The 16,590-nt window shown below is 42.9% G+C and overlaps 2 protein-coding genes across 2 annotated transcripts in view; one reads left to right on the forward strand and one right to left on the reverse strand.

Annotated features, from left to right (window-relative positions):
- PTGR1 (prostaglandin reductase 1) overlaps nucleotides 1-7,444 on the reverse strand; it is a 55,578-nt gene extending 48,134 nt beyond the window's left edge. Inside the window, exon 1 of the mRNA XM_082625692.1 lies at nucleotides 7,184-7,444. The gene's annotated coding sequence lies outside the window, so the exon portion shown is untranslated. The remainder of the gene's footprint in view (nucleotides 1-7,183) is intronic.
- LOC309798595 (guanine nucleotide-binding protein G(I)/G(S)/G(O) subunit gamma-10) lies at nucleotides 6,802-13,706 on the forward strand. Its single transcript, XM_082611083.1, has 3 exons — nucleotides 6,802-6,945; nucleotides 11,592-11,723; nucleotides 12,750-13,706. Exons 1-2 carry the CDS (start codon nucleotides 6,865-6,867, stop codon nucleotides 11,715-11,717), a joined length of 207 nt encoding a protein of 68 aa, XP_082467209.1. The 5' UTR covers nucleotides 6,802-6,864; the 3' UTR covers nucleotides 11,718-11,723; nucleotides 12,750-13,706.
- The last annotated feature ends 2,884 nt before the right edge of the window (nucleotides 13,707-16,590 follow it).

The following is a 16,590-nucleotide window of genomic DNA, read 5'->3' on the forward strand; positions in this document are numbered from 1 at the left end:
TCTCATTTCTGGAATTGTTCCTGGCAGCCTGCTCACTTGGTAGAAGTTTGTTTGGTCTTTTGGAATCTCGGTCATTGTATGGGTGAGATGAATGGACTCTCCTTAACGGAAGGACTATGATTCTTTTCCCCCCTTCCCTCAACAAAATGGCTTTATGCTTCAAAATCCTGGAGGAAAGGAAGGGCAATTAGTTGCGTCACAAGTGTCACTCACATATTTTGGGTATCTTTACTATCTCCATACTCTGCCAGTCCCCCCACCAAAGAACCAAAAGCTTCTCCATTTCAGAAACACTTGGAGAAGAATCCTGGGTAGGGGATCCCAGAACCCCACTATAGTTAGAAAATTTCTCTTGTGCTTCATTTTAGGGCTATCACCATTTCCTCCTTGCTTGGAATTCAGGGGTTTATAGGGCATAGCTGCTTATTGCTTTCTATTATCACTTCCTATAATTGAGGTCTGTGCTAAAATTACCCTTAGGGTTACTTACATTCATGTCAAATATCCTCACAGCAGTTTCTAAAACTGACCCTTCCCTCACTGGTCTTATTTCTTTATGAATTCTCCAAGTTCTACAAATCCTGGGTTGCAGTTTCATAACACATCTATCAAGTAGGGGCCATGCGTAGAATTTTAAACACTACAAGTGGTATACAGAAATTTAAAATGTTACATGAAAAAATAATTCAGTTCATAGAATTAACTATTTTAGTACTACTGAAATTATGTTTAGAAAAACAGTAGTTTTAGTTCCTTTGAGATTTTTTTTTTTTTTTTGGACTGAAATGGCAGGAAACTTTTAACACCCACACATTGGAAATATCTCCTTGAGTAGAAGCCAACTGCTAAGCTAACATGCAGCTAGTATTATGGACCAGTGTGCCACCCCCATACTGAAAGTTCTGTGGAAATTAAAGAGAAATAGCTTTTATTAGACATTAGTTTGAACAGGTCTAGCTACTTAAAGACTTTAAATCAGACATGGTCTCTGTTGAGTTATAATTGTGCAATTGAGGCAGATAAATGTTGGTATTGTTACAAAATAGTTGTGTACGGATGAATTTCTTTTTCTTTTTTAGCTGCGGCACGCGGACTTCTTGTTGTGACATGTCAACTCTTAGTTGCAGCATGCATGTGGGATCTAGTTCCCCAGCCAGGGATCGAACCCAGACCCCCTGCATTGGGGGCATGGAGTCTTATCCACTGGACCACCAGGGAAGGCCCCGGATGAGTTATAATTAATTTTATTTACAAAGTGTGACACTCTTCACATTTAAATACGGGCTAAGGCCAAATCTAGTCCCTGATAACTAAATAAAGTTTGCTAAACAAATTTAACCTTTCTGGTTTCCTCATCTGTGAAATGAGGGGATCTTTTTAGATAATTAGGACTTAAAAATCTCTAAGCCTGCAAATTTACATAGGTTTAGGGTCTGAAGGAGATTAGATTGCCTGCAACTGAGAAATGTTATCCGTATTTAAGTAAAAAGCCTATATGATTTGTCATAAACTTTAATCAGTTTCTTAACGGATTCAGAGTACCCTTGACAATTATGTATGGAGTGGATCACATAGTCTTAGAGCAGTGACATATGGGATTTCCTACAGACTCCTCCCCAGTTTCATTAGGGGATGAAGAAACTTCCTCCCATTTGACAGTGTCTCCTTTTATAACCTCAAGAAGAGTGAGCAGGATGCAGGGGAATGGCTCAGGCTTTGCAGCCGGATAGACCAAAGTTTGGTTCCTGGCTCTGCAACGAATAGTTTGACTTTGGGCAGGTTAACCTCTGAACCCCATTTCTCGTCTCTAATAGCTAGTAGGGATACTAACTACTTTACAGGATTGTCATGAGAATTAAATAAGATGGGGTAAAATGGCTGGCATATATTAATGCTTCAGAGGGAACAGGAAAGAGTCTCGTTTGTTAAAATCCATGGTAATAGAGTGTTTAGTGATGATTACAAACCCGTTGTTTCTTTATTATTTAAATAGGTATTTGAACCCCTTACTTTGTGCAGAGTACTGTGCTAGAGTGAAAAAGTGAGGCTCCTTAGGACTGGAATTGTGTGTCTTAAAAGCAGCCGCCTGCCCCTTGTTGTACCCTGGGGTACAAGGTGAAGCAGCTGAGATGACAACTCAGGAAAGAAAGAACTTTCAGAGCGAATAGAATAATCCGCTACTCACTAGTTCAAGGCCTACATTTACAGAAGGGACACTTCCAGTGAGATACAGAGGCATGCCTGGAATGGCTGCTCAAAAGAACATCAAGTAGCCCTAAGTCACACTGCCTCTCAAAGTCAAGCAGCCTGTAAAAATCTCTCCAGAGGAGCTGAATCCACACACCTGTTGGTGAATCTTTCACTCCTGAGTCATTAAGTTCTAAAAATAATGCAATGGGTAGAAGGAAGTGAAATGATTTTTTTTGGTACATTATACTGTGTCACATTAAATATAGTTGTTAATGTGTTTCCCTGTTTCTTTTTTAGAAAACTGAAGGTGGCAGAAACCCCTTCCCATTTTATCGTTATTTTTTTATGGAGAAGAGTGATTTAAAGCTGCTTTTCTGGAAAAATAACCTACTGTTAGTAAAAGGGTGACAAAATACATGTCAGGAGTGAAGAATTATAGATCACAACAGGGAAACAAATGAAATGTTTGTCTTTACAAGGACACTGACATTTCTCAAAAGTACTGAGACTCTTAGAAACAGTGGAAAGTTATAAGTTTTTATCTTAACCAAGAAAAAAATGGGTAACAAATTCTCTAAAATAATACACTGGTGATCTGTGCATTTTAGCTGGGCTGAGGAGGAAAGGATACTCCGTCCCCATGCCTCACCTTTCAGAGCTCTGGAAATAACTGCATCTGTGGGGACAGACGCTAGTCCTCCAGGTGAGCAGTGACTTCTCTTGAAAGCTAAAATGGAAGTTCTTTTCCTCCCACTTTGTGTGATACTAGGCAAGTCACTTTTCTTAGTGGGCCTTAGTTTCCTCGTCTCTAAAACTGGGGAATGGACTACCTTATCTGAAGGTCTCTTTCCACTCTGAAGTTCCACGATGCAAAAATAATGGATGAGAAGACATTTTGGTGACGTATAAAGCAAAGCACAGATGTTCAGCCCTCTGTTAACAAGTGGCACCTAGCCTGCCTGTCCATGGATCACTGCAGGAGGCTGGATGCTAAAACCTGGCAGTTTCTTTCAAAGCCAGACCACTTCTCCCCAAGAAGAGCACAATCAATCATACAGCAGCAAGCAGGGTGGTGGGTGTGATCGGGCATGAAGGAGGGAGATGGGGCACACTCCTAGACCTTTTCTGCTACCTCATGGCTGACACACAAGTATCACCTTGGGTGTTCCCTCACCGTGGGCAACCCCAAAGCCCCCTTTTCTAACTAGAGATCATTTCATTTCTTCAGCTACCATTAGGTTGTGCAGATGTCTCCCACATCAACATCTGCCACTAAACATTTTCAGCAGCCTAGAGGCACGAAGCAGTACAGTTGAAGACTTGCTTTCTCCTAAGCCAAACTCATCCTTAATCTTCACTCCTACCTTCAAACCTAGTCCTGTTTCCTAATTTCTGTTACAGGCATCAGGTCTCACCTATTCTCTGCTTCAGAAGCCTCTGCCCACTTTCCTTTGCGTTTCATAACTACAATGAAGTCCTACTGATTTAGTCTCTTGAATTTGTTCTCCATCCCACCTTCACAGTCCTCTCTAGGGCCTTGATCCAGCCACTCCACCAAAAAGACAAAACTACTATTGAAGTCATCTTGCCTCCCCAGCTTCAGTTCATTTTCTATCCTCATCCCAGATTAATAGTCCTAAAATGTCTTACCATGTGGCTACCCTGCTGTTTGCCGCAAACTCCTGTTTCTTATGAGGTTTTCTGTGACTTTTCTGTTACTCACTAGAGCCTTCTTTTATTCATTAACTACTTCATTCCACGTGTGCATGGCCTCCTGTTCTCCCTGCTTTCCCCCTCCCTTTCTGCCATCTGCAGGACACATGTTTCCAAGGTCTAGGTCTCACCATCTAAGATGAGCTCTTCCTGATCCTTCCAGTCTATATCTTTGCTCTGAGTTCTTTGCCTCATCTTTCTGACACACAACTTTTCTATTCTGTCACCAATTTAGTCACGTTTCTAACGTGTACTTTCATGTTTTGACAAGAATATACGTTCTTTGTGGTGAGGGAGCCCACGGGAGAGGGCTTTAAAATGTGCAAATCTGCTCTTGTCATGAGATAAGAAAAACTCTTTAACACCTCCAAGACTGAACACATAGCTCACAAAAGGAATAGAAGAAATGTCCAGCCTCAACAGTTAAGACATCTAAAAGACTTAAGACACCATTTTTCATCAATTAGGTTTTTAGAGATAAAGAACCACAATACAGAACTGTGAGGGTGCAGAGAAACAGGCAGCCTTCTGGTGGGAATAGCAATTGCTACCACCTTCTGGAGGATAAAGAAGGGATAAGTTTTAAAAACTGTTTTATATTCTTTGATCCACCAATTCCACTTCTAGGAATGCATCATAAGGAAATAAAAACCATACACAAAGCTGTATGTTTAAGGTGGCCACCACAGTGTTAAATAATAGGGCAATAGGTAAATAAATTATGACCCAGTTGTACAATGGAATATCATGCAGTCATTAAAAATAATAGTGGAGGAGCAGATCTTTTTTTTGACTCCCCGTGGCCCCCTTCTAGTATCAGCATCCTGGTTTTCCTTTAGGGAACTGATCTTCCCCTTTCAGTCCATATGGTTTGGGTGGGTGTCTTAGTTTGGGTTCCCCAGAGAAACAGACTCTGAGATGGAGATTTTCATGCAGAAAGTCTGTTGGGGAGTGTCAAGATCAACACCTGTAGGGCAGTCCAGGACTGGGGATCAGGCAGAGGGAGGCACTGAACTGTGAGGCAGCTGCCATAAAGGCCTCAGATGACCCCAGGGGGAGCTCTGAGCTTCCATCATCCTTCACTGTTGTGCCAGCTTGAGGCAAGGGGGTTGGGGTGCAGATCTTGTGCATCCCACACATCCGTCCTTGGATGAGAGATGACCCTGGGAGGGGTGGCTCTCGGGCTAAGGGCAGTTTCCAGAAGGACTCAGCTGAGAGGCATCAGCTGCTGCTACTCCCGGCAGGTGGGGCAATGAATGCCTTGGTCCTAAATGGGAAGTTGGGTGGCACACCACAGGGCCCACCAGAGGTGGGGCTGACCCCAGCCCACATCCTGCTCTTGGCCAGGGGCAGCTAATCCGGGCATTCCAACAACATACAAACCCTTGCCTTCAAATAGACTGGTTCATGGGTGGACACATGACTCAATAAGGTCAGTGAGGTCCATTATGGTGATTTTTGCTGCAGCAATTAGAAAGACAGAAAAGAGGTGCTACTGCTCCTGGGGTTCCTAGGCTGGGGCAATAAAAGCATGAAACTTTCCTTCGCAGCACTAGAGGGAGTCTATTTACCATAGAAAAAAACAAGGCCAACACTCAGAAAAAGCAGAGCCAAGAGATGGAGAATGAGAGCCCTACAGCTATTATTTGGGCAATTAAACCCATTACTTTAAAGTCCTTGGGCTTTTCGGTTACACAAGCCAGTGTATTACCTTTTTGCATTACTCAGTTTAAGCGGGTTCTAACAAATACAATGGCGCACAAGAATAATAAGGAAATATTCATAATACATTAAACGAAAAACAAAATCAACAAAAACCACACATTTGGGTCTTCCCTGGTGGCTCAGTGGTTAAGAATCCGCCTGCCAATGCAGGTGACACGGGTTCGAGCCCTGCTCCGGGAAGATCCCACATGCCGCGGAGCAACTAAGCTTGTGTGCCACAACTACTGAACCTGTGCTCTAGAGTTGGTGAGCCGCAACTACTGGGCCCACATGCCACAACTACTGAAGCCCACATGTCTAGAGCCTGTGCTCTGCAACAAAGGCAAGCCAAAGCAATGAGAAGCCCGCGCACCGCAATGAAGAGTAGCAATCACTCTCTGCAACTAGAGAAAGCCCTCGTGCAGCAACGAAGGCCCAACGCAGCCAAATATAAATAATAAAATAAAATAAATAAATTTTTAAAAAACACAAAAACCACACGTTTTACATATAGTAATGATGCCAGTTTTGTGAAACAAACTAATGTCCACTATAAAAAAAATGCAGCACAACAGAAACAATGGTTACAGTTGAACGGCGAGACGGCAGTGAGGGGGGCTGAATTTAATTTTCTTCTGTATGTTCTGCAAAGATGTCAGGGTCTGCGATTCTACCCTGCTTACTTTACTGACCCTGCCGGGTCAACCGCTAGGATTCCCGTCACACAGTCACAGGCTAACGCAGAAACCTGTTTCTGTTGCACGGAAACCCCATCGACCGTCCTCACCTACCCGAGGATAACTCCCTCGCAGGGCTTCGAAGCCTTCACACGTGGCCCCTTATTTCTGCCACTCTCTCCACACCTTGCTCCATCCACACGCAGTCACAGTTCCGAGTCTCCAGGAGAGCGTCTTCGCCTTTTCCATCCCCCACACCCACTCCTGCTCCTCCTAGAAGCTTCGTAGGTGGGCGCCCTGTGTGGGCCCCGCGACGCGGGTCGGGGGCCAGGGGTAGACGCAGGCGCCCTCCCTGCTTAGAACGCAGAGTTAGGTGTCAGTAAGCTCGGGACCCCAAGGTGTCGCTTACCAGTTGCGTCTGCCACTGAGGGGAGCGGCTGCCGGGCGAGGCCGGGAGCGGCCGGCGGGCGGCGGGGCAGGCGCAGCGGCTTCCCCGCCCCGGGGCGGCGCCGGGCCTCGGGGCCTCGCGTCTCCGCCCGCCCACCAGCTCGCTCACTCGCTCGGAGCCCAGGCCGCCGCCATGTCTTCCGGGGCCAGCGTAAGCGCCCTGCAGCGTCTGGTGGAGCAGCTCAAGCTGGAGGCCGGCGTAGAGAGGATCAAGGTGAGGCCCGCGCCGGCGCCTGGTCTCGGGGTGCGGAGACCGCCCGACCGTCAGCGGGCCTGGGAGGAGGAGGCCGCGACCGGGCGGACAGCTGCGGGGCCGGCCCGAGAGCGAGCCGGGTGGCCGGACGCGGTGGGCGGCCCTGAGGACGGCGCCCGACCAGGCTCGCGGCTCGGCCTCGGGCGGTGGGAGTCTGCGCAGGGCCGGGCCCGGACCCTGGCGCTCGCGAGAAACTCACCTGTCCCCGCGAGGGCGGTCCGGGACCGAGAGCCCCGGCGCGGTCACGTTTCAGTGATGGGGACAGTGACTCGGGGTGCCCGACGGACGCGAGGACACCAGGAATGCGGGCGACGTGCTGGTGGCCCCCCCCCGGACTTGGCTGGTGCGGGAGGATGGGGTCCAGAGCTGCGGAGGAGACTGAATGGATGGGCCTCGGTAATGGGTTGATAGGATGAGGGGGGAGGAGGGCGCTGCTCGGGTTTCTGGCCTGGTGACAGGATGGATGGCGTTGCCATTCGCTACGGTAGGGAGGAGAGATGATGCGTTAAGTTTCGGATACGTGGACTTTGAGGGGATGCCCGGGAGGTGTTTGGCTCCCTGGGCCGAAGCTCAGAGACCGAGGCTGAAAGAACGTATGGGAGTGAAACTTAGGAAGTGACCAGAGCGTGGAACCCAGGGACCCGCCGAAAGAGATGGCCGCGAGAAGGGAAGCTAGGGAAAGTAAGGGTACTGAAGCGAGGAAGGAGAGGTTTTCACAATTCTGGGGCTTAGTCAACGTGTCCAATGTTTAGTCAGTTGATTAAAAAACATCTGATGTGTAATTGTGTTTACCAACTAGTATATAGCATTATTTGTAGAATGTGTGTGTGAATGAATGGACACTGCTGCGATAGTCTGTGGACCTCAATAGTGCCTTTTCTTTGTACCAGGCCCTACTCTAGGTACTGAGAATACGTCATTCTAGTGGGAAAGATAAACAATAAACACACTAACCAGTAAATAAAATAATTTCAGAGAATAATTGATGTAATTGATTCTAAAACAAGGTAGAGAGAAAGCTGTGGAATGCAGAAGAGGTTTCAGTGACATATGTAGTAGTAGATGCCGAATCTAGATTGTAATAGGATAGAAAGACTTTTTTGAAAAAAACATCTGGTTTTAAAGAGGAAACTTTTTTTTTTTTTAATTTAGGAAATGAAAAGCTGTATTTTGAGGTTGCGAGGAAGGAACACACTGTATTTTTAGGTCGAAGGGGAGAAACAAATGGAGAAGGAGAACTGGAGGTAGAGACAGGTAGTCTGTCTAAGGGGGTCTGGGGTTGGAGGGGCACCTTCTGAGGCAGGAAGACAGGGGGAAGGATATGTGTTAACATAGATGTTTCCAGAAAAGGGCTTAATACCTTGTATGATGACAATTTTCTTTGTGGAATAGGAGGCCAAGTTTTCTTTTAAGGCAGAAAAAAGGGAACTTACGGTGTCACAAGCGCTGAGGATGAGGGAGAGAGTGCTGTTGGGAATGGGAGAGGACCCCCTAGCAGGCACAATCATAGACACCTTGTGATTCTGAAGACCCAGCTACTGTGAGATTGATTGTCCTACTTTATTTATTTATTTATTTGTCTCCAGCAGTATTTGGCTGCCCAGGAATCTGAGTGCCCAAGGTGAATGGTAGTTGATCCAAGTAGTGGGTTAGCGGGCGAGTTTTGCCAGAAAGACAGAAATGGGAGTGGAGAGCAAGGAATTTGAGGGTCTGGCCGGAAAGAGGCTGAACCCAGGCTGAATGGAGAAGGAACAGAGCCAGCCTCCCTGTGATGGGCCAGACAAAAAAGGAAGAGATGTTCCCCCTGAGGTCAAAGAGCAGGTGTAGTGAGGAGAAAGGAAGCAGCACCCTGGATGGGCAGGAGAGATTGTGATCGGAAGGCAGGATGTTGGAATGTGAAATTACAGATGTGGAGCAGTTACAGGTGTTGGCTGTAACTACTGCTGTTGAGGAGAAGGTTGTTTGAAGAGAGGAGCTCAGGGAAATGAAACTAGGGTTGTTGGAAATGTTTAAGATGATGTGGGGACCTGAAGTGGAAAGAAAAACTGTGAGCCAGATGCCTGCCTACCCTGTGCAGTAGCTGGGGAAGGTATTCTTATCTACATTTAAAAAGTAGTTACAGGTGATGAAACTGAGACACAGAGAAGTCAAGTGAATAGCTCAAAGTCACACAGATAATAAGCTTATTTGCATGGTGTCCTCGTAGGAGTATGGTTTGGGGTGCTTGGCAGGGCTTTTCTCAGGCAACACCTTAGGGAGTCACAACCTTCCAGGGTCTGTTTTGACTCATTTCAGGGCTCAGTGATGGATGGATGTTCTCAGCACACCCAGAGACGTCTTCTCTTTCACAGACTTACTAACTGGTAAATAAACCAGAATACCAGTTTCTTAGGATACTATGGAGGGCACCCCTTCCCAGTGCTTCAATGCTCAGTATCCTTCCAAGGACCCCTTCTTTGCTTTGGAGAAGTCTCTCAGAAGTTGATGGGTCAGCCTGGGCTCAAACCAAGGAAAGTCATATGATTTGGGTAGGGATTATCCCACCTCCATTGGGAGGATACAACTTCTAAGGGTTTGGGCTTGTATTCTCCCAGGCCAGAGTTTCTTTCCCTTGAAAGTGCTAGAGAAACGCTGACCACTTTACTCTTCTCTCATTTGCTTTGCCTCTCCCTTACCTTAACTTTTTGACCATGTTCTTTAGGCTAGGGTGCAGTTAATCCCATTTCTCTGGGAGTCCTGGGAGACAGTCGCTTTCCACCCATCATGTGTGGAGTTCACTCGTTCCCTCTGAAGCTGAGATAATAAGCATGAGCATAATTGGTTCCAAATTTCTTTTGAATTAATAACATATATATATAATCAGTAATTCCAATTATAATTAACATGAAAATGTCAGAACTTCTGTTGAGGGAAAGGCAAGGTTAAACATTAGTTTGGCAATATTATATTACATGTTTATATGATATAAAGTAAACTGTTATTACATTAATGAAACTAAAATTCCTAAAGTATTCTAGAAACTAGATAGTAACTGACATCTAAGGAATTGATTTTTTTCAGTTATTTGGAAGCTTGGAAAATTAACACAAATTAGTAGCAATACTTGGACAGCAATTGGAACATTTTTGTACAATATGGGTGAGATTTTATACAAAACACTTTTTCAGTACGAGAAAAATGGAAAGCAAGGAAAGCCTCCAAGTACAACTATGCATCAAAGGGAGGCTAAGAAGAAAGGCAGAATAATATTGTGTCAGTGCTGCCTAATACACTTCTTCAAAACTTAGTGGTTTAAAACAACCTTTATAAACTCGCAAGTCTTGGATCAACAGTTTAAGCTGTGCTCAGCTGTATAGTTCTGTTGGTCTTTGCTGGGCTCTCTGTGCATCTGCCATCAAATGGAGGGTTGGCTGATGGCTGGATGATCTAGGATGGCCTCACTCATATGTCTGGAGGTTAGTAGGCAGGTGGCTGGGGTTTGGCTGACTGGTTCTCCTCCACAAGACCTCCAGTAGGCTCGCTTGGGCTCATTTGATGGTGGTCTTAAGTTGCAACTATAGCAAGAGAAGTAGCTGCAAAGGCTTTTGAGGCCTAAGCTTGGAACTTGCCCATTATTTCTGCCATTGTCCTGGTCAAAGTAAGTTTCAAGGCCAGCCCAGATTCAAGGGGTGGATAAAGACTTTACTTCTTGGTGGTAGGAGCTGCAAAATATTGTGACTGTTTCTGCAGTCTGCCACAAATGATTGCTAACTAGTGTCAACACTATTCTAAGTGCTTTACACTCATCAGCTCATTTAATTATTACATCAACTCAGGGAGGTAGGCACTGTTACTAAATACGTTTCACAGATGAGAAAACAGGTACTGAGAAGTTAAGTAACTTGTCCAGAGACTGCACTCTTAACCAATAAGCTGTTCTGCTTCAAAAACATGATGGAGGGCTTCCCTGGTGATGCAGTGTTTGAGAGTCCGCCTGCCGATGCAGAGGACGCGGGTTCGTGTCCCAGTCCGGGAGGATCCCACGTGCCGCGGAGCGGCTGGGCCCATGAGCCATGGCCACTGAGCCTGCGCGTCCAGAGCCTGTGTTCCGCAACGGGAGAGGCCACAACAGTGAGAGGCCCGCGTACCGCAAAAAAAACAAAACAAACAAAAAAAAAACATGATGGAGGGACCTCGTCACTTGTTTTGAGCAGACCAGATAAGGCTCCATCCAGCCTTGTAAACATTAAAATAGTCTGTTCACATGGCAGACCTGGATATATCAATGCATGCTTTATAAGTGAAAATTTGTAAAGGGCACACTAGGATAAGCTATTTCTTTACAAATTCAGTCTCAAAACTAGGATTCTAAATGGATGAAAGATACGGCTTTATCTTTCCTTTGTTGAGTAAGCCACTAAACCAAAAATACCCTAAATCAAGGTTATAGAAATAGTAACCTTTCCTCTTTGGAGTGCAATTATTAGAACTTTCAGCAAAAAAGACTCTTGGAGGTTGTACAAAGTATGACCTTTGTCAGGTTGTATGGTCATTTTTCAGAGTCTCAAGTGACTGCTGAATGGATCTGGCTGTGAGCAGCTTGTCAAGCTCTTGTCCCTTTGTTTCAGGTCTCTCAGGCGGCGGCAGAGCTTCAACAGTACTGCATGCAGAATGCCTGCAAGGACGCCCTGCTGGTAGGTGTTCCAGCCGGAAGCAACCCCTTTCGGGAGCCCAGATCCTGTGCTTTACTCTGAAGACTGGTGAGTAACGATACACCAGGCCGTCTTGGGGCCATGGCATTATCATGGGGCTTCCCAAAGGACTTGGGCAACTGAGTTTTAAATATCTACTGTTCTTGGATAAACCCAGCAAAACGCACAACTTTCCCTGAAGGGTGACTCTAACCTTCCTGCTTGTGGAATACATCTAAGTAGAAGAGTCTCAATGCTCTTTGCACTAACTCATGAGATGCTAATATCCTTATGTACTTGAGCTTTTGAACTGAGCTGGCCGATAATAATTTCTTGACCTCAATACCATCTTCTCTGTCCTTACACCATCCTGCAGTTGTGATTTGTTGCTTGGTGCTATCAACTGACTTGTTACTCTTGGGACTAGACTCCCCAGAGGAGACTTGGTCCTATCACCAGCTGTGATTTCTTTCCTAGAAGCTTTCAGAATGTATTTCTGTGTTTTAATGGAGGAAGAGATGGAGTAACTGGGGAAAGTGTGAGTAGGGTTAAAAGAACCTTAAAAATGTATTCTTGAAATGAAAACACCTCTTTGGTGGCCTATAATAAATTTCCTGGGTTCTAGTGTGTTGTACGGGGTCTCATGCACATTTTCACTGTTTTTTTTGGAGGTGGGGGAGCAGGGCAGGGCATACATTATTAGAGTCTTTTGGGGCCAATATATTTCAAATTACATGTTCTAAGGGGTGTTTATACAGGAAGTAATCGTCTTAGGTCTTTTTTCATATACTTGAAAAGGAAATTATTCACATTAACAAGAAGGAAGTAATCATACTATCAGGTACTCTTGTACCTTTTAATGGAAACTGTCCACATTTATGGTATTAAAATAATAGTCTTATGCTGGCACAGCATTTTTCTGTTTACAGAGCACTTTCGTGGGTCCTACTCATTCAATGGTGTAGTTTGGATTTTCTGGTATTAACATGTTATTTTCTTCTTTGAGAACCCTAAAGTGACCTATGAAACGATGACTAGTTAATTTTACGTATAAATCTTACTTAGTGAAAGCCTACCAAATTCTCTTTCCAATAGGGAGGAAGTCCGCTGAGGAATGCTTTCAAGCACCAAGTGATGAATGACTGCCTCCAAATCTCAAGAACACACTTCTCCAGCCAAATGACTTTTAGATATTTCACAGGACCTTTCCTGTGGCCTGGTCCTTTAGCCAAAATTCTATGGAAATTTATGAGTTTCTACTCAAGGAAACTGGGTGAAGGAGTAGATTTTAAATAATAATGGCCTGGTTCTTTGTTGAAGTGCTTTATACTTAAACAAAAACCTTACCACCAAATATACCAAAATACACCTCTTTCATTAAGTGAATTTCTAGTGTTTCTATACCTGGAATGTTACATATGTTTTATTTACTAGATGTTTACATTTTGGGAAGGAAAACAGTATTGTTTGTTAAAAAAATTAAATATTTGTAATTTGTTGTTCCCGACTAAGATTTTTATACCATAACAAAATTTGTTCTTTTCTCATGAATTTATAATTTCTAAATGAAGATAAGCAAGTATAAAATTGGGGGAAGAATGGGCTTTATTAATCAAATGATGTCTTGATTTTTCTAAATGAGAAGATTGTTTTATTTTTAACACTAAATATGGGAGCTGTTTCTTAGCAAACTTGTTTGAAAGGATTAATGTTGTGTTGTTTATTAGATTGCCCCATCCTGTATATGAAGCAGATTTGATCTTTGTCTTCTTAAGTTCCTCTATTTTATAATGGTGGTTTTACTTAAAAAAAATACTAAATTATTTCATGTCTTTAAAACAATGTTTAAATGTGATCTACAGAATATTGCAAATGATTAAAAAAAAAGTGATGTGAAAATATTACAACCTAAATGAACTCTCGATGTCACAAGTGTTTTACTTTGATGATGTGCCTTTGATTTAATTTGGGACACTTAAAAGAATACTTTGTATGTGTTTGTTATAATCTTTGAAGAGCTTGGAAATAAAATTTCTGCTTAATTTCTGCTAATGACAGCAACATTTTGTGTCTGATTTTGTGTTAAGGCTTCATAGATTTTGTTTGCTTGTGAGATTGAGTGCTGGAAGTGGGAGGTGAAATTTTTGTTTACAAGCCCTCATAGAATTTTGTGAAAAACAGATATATGTATAACATGCAGAAATATCTCAATTACTGGCAACATTTGCTCTTTGAAATAGCTATGTATAAATCCATAAATAAATAAATGAGAATATATTTGAACATAAGTAGTGTTATAGTAGAGAATGTAGAAGTCATAAGATGGAACTTCTTTAACTTCCAGCCACTAAACTTCCAAATCTAAGTGATCTGAATCCCTTCCATTCGATCAAAATTCAGGTGTCCTTTTTCTAACCCTCTTATTCTGTGGATCCGTTTCACCTCTGAAATGTCACACTATCAGTTAGCCTTTTTCTCCTTTATCTTCAACTTCTCTACTGCATCCTTTTATCAGCATTTAAACATGTTCCATTCTCCATCTTAACAACAAAAAGCATTAAAAAAAAATCTCCATTAAAAAATAAATTTTCGGGACTTCCCTGGTGGTCCAGTGGTTAAGACTCCATGTTCCCAGTGTAGGGGGCCCGGGTTCAATCCCTGGTCAGGGATCCCACATGCTGCAACTAAGAGCCTGCATGCTGCAACTAAAAGATTCCTGCATGCCGCAACTAAAAGATTCCTGCATGCCGCAGCTAAAAGATCCCGCGTGCCGCAACTGAGACCCAGCACAGACAAATAAAACGAAAAACAAAAACAAAAAACAAAATTTCAGCTATAAAAGATGAGTATATCTTAGAAGTCTACTGTTCAGCACAGTGCCTGTAGTTAACACTGCTGTACTGGATACTTTAAAATTTGGTAAGAGGGTAGATTTTATGTTAATTGTTCTTATCACAAAAAATAATAAGGCAGGAGGAAACTTTTGGAGGTGATGGGTAAGTTTATGGCGTAGATTGTATTAGTGGTTTCATAGGTGTATACGTATCTCCAAATTCATTAAGTTGTATACGTTAATTATGTAGAGCTTTTTATGTGTCAAAAAAAATCTCTTGATTTCACTTTCCCTTTGGCAAAAACTTGGTAAGATAGTACAAGAAAACTATAGACATCTCACTTATGAGTATAGATAACGTCTTAAATATAAGCAAGTCAGGTTCTGTAGTTTATCAAGAGAAGATACAACCTTACAAAGCTAATTCAACATAAGCAAATCTATCAATGTCATTCATTACATGAAGGGTTTAAAGAAGAGAATGTTTACATCATTTCATTTTTTCATCTTACTGCATTAGCTAAGACTTCCAAAGTAGTGCTGAATAATAGTGGTGATAAAAAGTGTTTTGTGGGCTTCCCTGGTGGCGCAGTGGTTGAGAGTCCGCCTGCCGATGCAGGGGACACGGGTTCGTTCCCCGGTCCGGGAAGATCCCACGTGCCGCAGAGCGGCTGAGCCCGTGAGCCATGGCTGCTGAGCCTGCGCGTTCGGAGCCTGTGCTCCGCAACAGGAGAGGCCACAACAGTGAGAGGCCTGCGTATCGCAAAAAAAAAAAAAAAAAAAAAAAAGTGTTTTGTTTGTTCCTAATATGCTGAATGCTTCCACATTTCACCATGTAATATGAAATTTGCTGTTGATTTTAGTAAACTGTCTTTATCATCTTTAATTTCCTTCTCTTATTTCACTAATTCACTTAGTTTTTATTCAGAACAGCTATTGGATTTCATCAAATGACTTGCTGGCATAAACATTTAAGAAGGAATAATATCTGTATTTACGGATTATATAATTTTACACTTTGAAAACTCAGTTTAGTAAAAGAAATACTTGAATTTGTAATATTACAATTTGGGAGGCTGGCTGGATACAAAGTATATATAGAAAAATAAAAAGCATTTTCTACACTGACAATAGCTAGTTAAAAATGGAAATGGGCACAACTTTGTAAATCAACTATAATTTTAAAAAATAGAAATGGAAACTATCCCATTTCCACTTTAATGACAAAACTATAAAAAATACTTGAAAATACATTTAACAAAAGTGCAAGAATCATAAAAGATTTTACTGATGTTTATAGAACAGGGTCCAAATAAATTTCAGGATATTAGGACAATTTCATTAAAATGCAGTCTTACTGAAATTTATATAAATTTAGTGGAATTCCTATTTTATTTTTTAAGGGAAACTGGTTAAAATATCTAAAAGTTTATTTGGAAAATCAAGTGTCCAAGAATAGCTTTTAGAACTGTGCATGTGGGCTTCCCTGGTGGTGCAGTGGTTAAGAATCCGCCTGTCAATGCACGGGACACAGGTTCGAGCCCTGGTCCAGGAAGATCCCACATGCCACAGAGCAACTAGGCCCATGCGCCACAACTACTGAGCCTGCGCTCTGGAACCCGTGAGCCACAACTACTGAGCCCATGCACCACAACTACTGAAGCCAGCGGGCCTAGAGCCCGTGCTCTGCAACAAGAGAAGCCACCGCAATGAGAAGCACGTGCACCACAGTGAAGAGTAGCCCCCACTTGCTGCAGCTAGAGAAAGTCCGCATGCAGCAACGAAGACCCAATACAGCCCAAAATAAAAAATAAATAAGTAAATTAAAACAAAACAAAATCGTGCGTGTGTGTGTATGAAACATGGGAGGGTGAAACTTGCCTTACCAGATACTAACTTACTTTGAAGCTGCTGAATCAGAACAATATGACTTAAAAAACCAAAATATTCAAAACAAAAAATTCAAAATAAACAATATTATTGTAGTATAGGACTAGAAAAATAGATGATTGGATGGATCGTAATAGTTCAGAAATAGACCTGACTTTTTTTTTCTATTCAGTGGAAAGTATAGTTAATTTAACAGATAGTGCTGGCATTATT

This window comes from Mesoplodon mirus (assembly GCF_964341445.2).
Source record: "Mesoplodon mirus genome assembly, chromosome: 1".
NCBI classification, from domain to species: domain Eukaryota; kingdom Metazoa; phylum Chordata; class Mammalia; order Artiodactyla; family Ziphiidae; genus Mesoplodon; species Mesoplodon mirus.

What these genes read in the sequence shown, in the direction of transcription:
- LOC309798595 (XM_082611083.1), top strand. Translation starts at nt 6,865, where the DNA reads ATGTCTTCCGGGGCCAGCGTAAGCGCCCTGCAGCGTCTGGTGGAGCAG. An exon ending in CCGGCGTAGAGAGGATCAAG is followed by an intron (nt 6,946 to 11,591) that starts GTGAGGCCCGCG and finishes CCTTTGTTTCAG; the next exon opens with GTCTCTCAGGCGGCGGCAGA.